Source organism: Parambassis ranga, chromosome 16 (assembly GCF_900634625.1).
Source record: "Parambassis ranga chromosome 16, fParRan2.1, whole genome shotgun sequence".
Taxonomy (NCBI): Eukaryota; Metazoa; Chordata; class Actinopteri; family Ambassidae; genus Parambassis; species Parambassis ranga.
In genome coordinates, this window is record NC_041036.1 from 9,104,519 (window position 1) to 9,110,883 (window position 6,365).

A 6,365-nucleotide genomic window follows, 5' to 3' on the forward strand; every position below is an offset into this window, starting at 1 on the left:
TTTTTTTCATTGAAATTTCAACAGATTTAGACTGCCTGCCTGATAGCAACAACTAAGTTTCAACTCTAAAACAGTGTTTTGTGCAGTTTGAATGTTATTGTAAGTAAACATACCATGCATGCCTATGAACATTTCACATGATTGATAAATATGTTTTTCTTGCCCCTATGTATCAGCTGATAAATAATGCACAATGTCCTTGGGCTGTCATATACTTTGTAGGTCAAGACGAGATATTCAAGGTCAATTCAAATGAATGAACAAGGTGAGTTTAGAGCTGAGTGGCTGTGTCCAATCATTGTGCAGAGAGAGGGGGGAGCAGGACAGGCTGTGTGCATCCAGCTTCCTTCCAATGAGAGCAGCCTGCTGCGCGCAGCTCCACTTCCGTGCGGGCCCGGCCCTCCCTCCCAGCGATGATGTAATGTCATGAATATTGAAACAGGTTGCTTGGTGGTCGAGAGGCGCTCGACTCAGCATCTCTTCTGCTTCCCCGTCACCACCTCTACCCTTCAGCATCCGATAAAAAAAAAACATCGGGAAAAAAAGGTAAGAAATTGATTTGGAGCTTCAGTATTTGCACGTAGTTGAGCACCAAGGAATGATTTAGATGAATGTGATGGCAGAAACCTGTATGAAGGGCAAATCTGATTGTGATCTACATTATGTTCTGTGTACTGTCAGGCCTGATTTACTGTTGCTGCTCTGAGATGTAGAAACAATAAGTGTGCATTGAGTTGTGTTTTTACTTGTTTAGACTTATTTAGTTAATCTGCACAGAATGTAAGGTGGAGATATGACAGTGTGTGTGACAGGCAGTCGATTTTTTTGCGCTTTTAAAAACAAAGCAACACAAGAAAATGCACAAGCTGTGCCAAAAACCCGTAGCTTCAGGCATATCTTCCATTTGAGTAGCCCACTGAGTCATTGGGTGTTGGGGGGTAGGCTGTGAAGAGATGATGGCTGACAGGAAACGGCTTCTCCTCTGAGCCTGGTGGATGTGGCTCATGTGTCATCCAGAGGCTGGATCATCCTTTGTTTCTGTTGGCTCGGTTGGAGATCAGATCAGGGGCCACAGTGAACCGGCTTTCTGTCAACTGAACAAGCAGCGCTGCTTAATTAGCTGGCTGCTGCTTCAGGTTTAATAGCCAATGACATGGTGTTCTCCTCGCTCGCCCCTACAGTGCCCACCCTTTGGGCGCTTATGACGCAAACGTGGACCGTCTAATTACCCCAGCTGCAGCTGATCTCACACTCATCTCACCAGACAGGGGGCACAAGCACTGGTGGTCACGTAGCCTACCTGCTGCCAGCTTTCCATTGACAGCAGTCTAGCATAATTAGACCCATGTAAAATGCGCGATGCTTCCACACAACCCACGCAGGCTGAGCAAACTTGGGTTATTCGATCGACCTGTAGAGCACATACTCCGTATGTGACCTCGATTCTGTCTCTTTTCTAGTCTGTAAGCCTGAAAAGTCACTTGTTCTCCTACAGGGGTGTTGATGAATGGGATGGATGCTGCTGAGGATAAGCTGAGCCTTTGACACCATGATGAACCCATCATCTGCCGACTCGTCGCGGCAGCCAGACAATAGCAGCCGAAAGCAGCAGCAGCGATCGTCTTCTCCGGCAGGGCTTAAAGACACTGGATCAAAAACTGCGCAGAAGGGCAGCAACTCGTCAAAGCCCGTTCCGTCAAAGCAAGGAGGCGGCGGTGGAGGAGGGGGAGGAGGAGGGAGAAGTAGCCGAGGTCATTCTCCCGTTTCCACAGGCAGGGAGCGGCAGGCCGGAGGCGCTCCTGCCACCAGAGGCGCGGCTGCTGTCCAAGCTGGTGGTGCTGAAAGCCCGACGCTAAGCAGGCCCGCGGCGGCAGACAGAGGAGGTGCACAACCAGCAGACGACTCCTCCCGCCTTGTCGCCGATGCTTCCTCGCCCTCTAGAGCAGATCCAAACCGCGTTGTCTCCGATCAGCCCTGCGCGTCGAAATCCCCCAAACTGAGGAGCAAAAATCCGAGAGGAGGAGGAGAGGCCGCCGCAACGACAAGCAGCAACAAGAAAAGCTCCAAAAGCACCGTGGGCTGCGGACCCGGTTTCTGGAAGGAGGGATGCTTGCAAACCGAGCTAATACAGTTCCACCTGAATAAGAGCTTAGGGAAGAAGGGAACAAAGATGCAGCCGAAATCAGCATCTCCACCGGCGTCAGAGCCGGAGCTGTCCCCCGAGCCCGACAGTCCAAAACTGGCTCCACAGCAAGACCAGGGGTTGTTAGAAGAAATCGACAGGCTGGAGGATGAAAACGAGGATCTAAAGGTGAATTTACATCATGTTACAAGCTTGGAATTCATCTGCCTATGTGTAATTTCAGCATGCGCAACAGTGGCACCTGTTGTATTTGCATACAGGCTGCAGGGTAACCCCTACTGTATTGCTACTTTGAAAGACATTTTCATTTGTGGGCAAATGTACAAGTACTTTTTTTTGTGAAACATTTTATTTTGTCTTATGCTTTGCCAGACTGAAATTGAGGAGATGCGGGCAGAGATGGATGAGATGCGGGACACATTCTATGAGGAGGACGCCTGCCAGCTGCAGGACATGCGCAGAGAGCTGGAGAGGGCCAACAAGAACTGTCGGATCCTCCAGTACCGACTGAAGAAGGCAGAGAGAAAAAGACTCAGGTTTACAGAATCTGGCCAAGTGGATGGAGAACTGCTGAGAAGTCTGGAACAAGACCTGAAGGTGATTATAAAGAGGAATGCCTATTCCTTCTTAGTATCAATAATCAATAACTTACTGAAACCCCATCTCTTTCCATATTACTCCATATTCCACACTGTTGTTGCCACTCTTCTAGGTGGCGAAGGATGTGTCTGTGCGCTTGCACCACGAGCTGGAAAATGTGGAGGAGAAGAGAACAAAGACAGAGGAGGAGAATGAGAAGCTGAGGCAGCAGCTGATAGAGGTGGAGGTCACCAAACAGGCCTTGCAAAATGAACTGGAGAAAGCCAAAGAGGTATTCTGTCTTCTGAAAAGAGCTGTAAAATAAACACATTACTGGTATTTCCTATATAAAAAATAAGAAAGCATTCTGCTTGTAAGATGATACAGTTACCTGTATATTAGTGACCAAATGTCTAGTCAGCTTTAAAAGCAGCTTTCACTGCCTAGTGTCAAAGTAACAGAGGAATAATTTATTTTCTATACTCAGACACAATTCTTTTTTGGCGGGCTGTTTGTATGGCTTTGAAAATAACACTTGCACCAACACCAGTGTGTTTTGAATATTTAACCAGAAATGCTGTTATTAGGGTTTCATCAGCAGTCCTGTTTTTCCATTAGTGGGCCCTCAGTGTTCCATAAATCTGGATGATATCACTGCCTTTTATAAGAAAGCAGTGAGCTACTGATGCCGATGATGATGTAACCACTGTTTTCCTGTAGCTCTCACTCAAAAGAAAAGGAAGCAAGGATGTGCAGAAAGCAGAGAGGAAGACTCCTCAGACTCCAATCGAGGTGAGTCAGCAATTACATCCTTCATTCAGATAATAGGCATAGTGCTTATGTTTAAATGCTTTCTTTCTCCACAGGAGGAAAATGAAGATCTGAAATGCCAGCTGGCTTTCATCAAGGAGGAAGCCATCTTGATGAGGAAAAAGATGGCTAAGATTGACAAAGAGAAGGATCGACTTGAGCAGGAGCTGCAGAAGTATCGATCCTTCTATGGGGACGTGGACAGTCCTCTGCCTAAAGGCGAGGCAGGAGGGCCTCCCACCACCCGTGAGTCTGAGCTGAAGCTCCGTCTACGTCTGGTAGAAGAAGAGGCAAATATTTTAGGGCGGAAGATTGTGGAGCTGGAGGTGGAGAACAGGGGGCTGAAGGCGGAGCTGGATGACATGAGGGAGGACAGGTAATGTGCACGGATTAAACCAGCACAGCTGTGAAGAAAAAACAAAATAGAAAACTGAGTGTGTAAACTCACTGGTGCATCTTATCTCTCTCTTCTTTCAGTCTGGCTGCAGCCGGCGTGGATGGCTCCAGCGTTGGAGGTCAACAGAGCAGAGAGCAGGGCGAGGCTCTGTCTGAGCTGAGGCAGCAGCTTCAGCTGGTGGAGGATGAGGCAGAGCTACTGCGCAGGAATTTAGCAGATATAGAAGAAGAGAACAAAAAGGTAGACACTTTAAACATCAGTTTTTACTGTTGTTCAGCTGCTTTATTATTTGAGTCAAGTCAAAAATAATTAGACTCACATCCTGCAGAGTAATGAGGTATTAAATGCCCCCTAGTGTTTCTGTCTGAGCATGTCCAGCACTGCAGGATGTTCTGTCTGCCCCATTTCCTACCAGTTGTTGTTATTTTGATAACAAATCCGATCTGAACTCTAAAAGTTAATGCCAAGCAGACATGGGAATAACATTCAGTTTCTTCTTTAGGTGACAAATGAGCTCAATAAACTGAAGTACAAGGCTGGATCTCATGAAGCTGGATCAAGGCATGGAGGTTTGTTTGTTTTTAGTTTTTACAAGGCACAAAACGACAGCACTGCAGAGAAAGAGACATCTTTTTCTCTTTAAGCCTAATAAATGTGCACTGGTTGAAAAAAATGTGCTTTATAAATCCTCCAGGATCTGTGCATTAAAGCCTAATTTGCAGAGGTGTCCCACTTTTCTTTGTTGCCTTTTTTCAACCCCAGGGGGAGCTGACCCTGCTAAACTGGAGGCCCTCCAGGAGGAGCTGAAAGCAGCTCGTCTTCAGATCAATGAACTGAGCGGCAAAGTTATGCAGCTCCAGTATGAGAACCGTGTGTTACTCTCTAACATGCAACGCTATGACCTGGCCTCTCACCTGGGCATCCGTGGCAGCCCTCGGGACAGTGATGCTGACAGTGATGGAGGGCGGGATGACGACACGCCCTCGGCCTCAGCTTCATCACCTCGCCTCCTTCCTCCCCATCGCAAGCGCGAGGGCCCTATTGGAGGCGAGAGTGACTCAGACGAGGTGAGGAACATCCGCTGCCTCACCCCGACACGCTCCCTTTACTCACCCGTGGATAGTCGTTTTTTATCCAGAAGCCTGAAGGACCGGCAACAGATGATAGATATCCGCATTGAGGCGGAGAGGCTGGGCCGGACCATCGACAGGCTCATCTCTGACACCAGCACTATCATCGCGGAGGCCCGGGTGTATGTCACGAATGGGGAGCTGTTTGCAAGGCTGGATGAGGATGATGAAGGTGGCAGGTAATAATAAAGCATGGTGTGATCACTACTCCATAAAAACTGCATAATTCAGTGTTAATTTCTCATTCTGGTGCACAGGATCAGAGAGCACGAGCTGCTGTATCGTATCAATGCCCAAATGAAAGCCTTCAGGAAGGAGCTGCAGAGCTTCATTGACCGCTTAGATGTCCCCAAGCAGGAGGATAGACAGGCAGAGGAGCCACTGTCTGTAAGCAGCTGCAAACATACAACCGACGGCCATTGTTGTGATGTCTAATATGATGCACATTTGTTGATCTAACCACTTGTCATTCTGCTCTTCACTCCCGCTTGTTTTGTTTAATCCATCAAGATGTTTCAGCCCATCATTTTGCTGATCCTCATTCTTGTTCTTTTTTCCTCACTCTCTTATGCCACCATTTTTAAATTGGTATTTCTTTTCACCCTGTTCTTTGTTCTGTAAAAGCACATATTCAGGATCATATTATGTACATTTTTCGCTTTTTTCCATTTATTCATTCATTTTAATTGTGTTATGTTGAACAATGCATCACATAAGGTCACTCAAGGTACAGGACATTATCATTTTCCCAAGTATGACTCAAGACGGCCGTCTGCTCAGATGCTTGCAACATTTACTGAAAAGCACACACCATCTTGGAGCCACAGTGTACTGCTAGGTGAGTAAGTCAAGCTGACTATGAGTAATGAGCTTGTAATTTGATACTGTGTTTGAATTTTATTTTGGAAATGTTGCAGTCTCCACAGTCATTACCTCCATAATACACCCACTTTTACTTATGTGCCTAATTAGACTTTGTCTTAGGACTGCATGGGCATGAACAAACTGTATTTGATTGGCATCCTGCTCTGCTTTTTCACGAGAGTGGGACAGGGCTGCTGAGCAGTGTTGGTGAGATTCTTCCATTTTTGTTAGATGTGGTTGCCATATGTATATAGTGTCCATGGCCACCTTGGGTATGGGGGCCACCTCTTGGCTATCACCCCTGGTCCCCAGCAGGGTCTTTAATTAGATTTAAACATGGTGAAGGAATTGGTAAGAGGTAAAAAAATGCTTTTTAGAATATAAAGAATTAAAAAAGATCAGTCTATATATATATTGCTGGTGCACCAGTTTCCTATCCATG

At 46.6% G+C, this 6,365-nt stretch overlaps 1 protein-coding gene across 1 annotated transcript; it reads left to right on the plus strand.

Annotated features, from left to right (window-relative positions):
• The first annotated feature begins 432 nt into the window (after window positions 1–432).
• Window positions 433–5,874, plus strand: mtcl3 (MTCL family member 3). The gene is made up of 11 exons (XM_028425248.1): window positions 433–546; window positions 1,496–2,311; window positions 2,516–2,740; window positions 2,856–3,014; window positions 3,443–3,514; window positions 3,589–3,908; window positions 4,010–4,169; window positions 4,432–4,498; window positions 4,692–5,238; window positions 5,317–5,446; window positions 5,570–5,874. Exons 2-11 carry the CDS (start codon window positions 1,550–1,552, stop codon window positions 5,678–5,680), a joined length of 2,553 nt encoding a protein of 850 aa, XP_028281049.1. The 5' UTR covers window positions 433–546; window positions 1,496–1,549; the 3' UTR covers window positions 5,681–5,874.
• The last annotated feature ends 491 nt before the right edge of the window (window positions 5,875–6,365 follow it).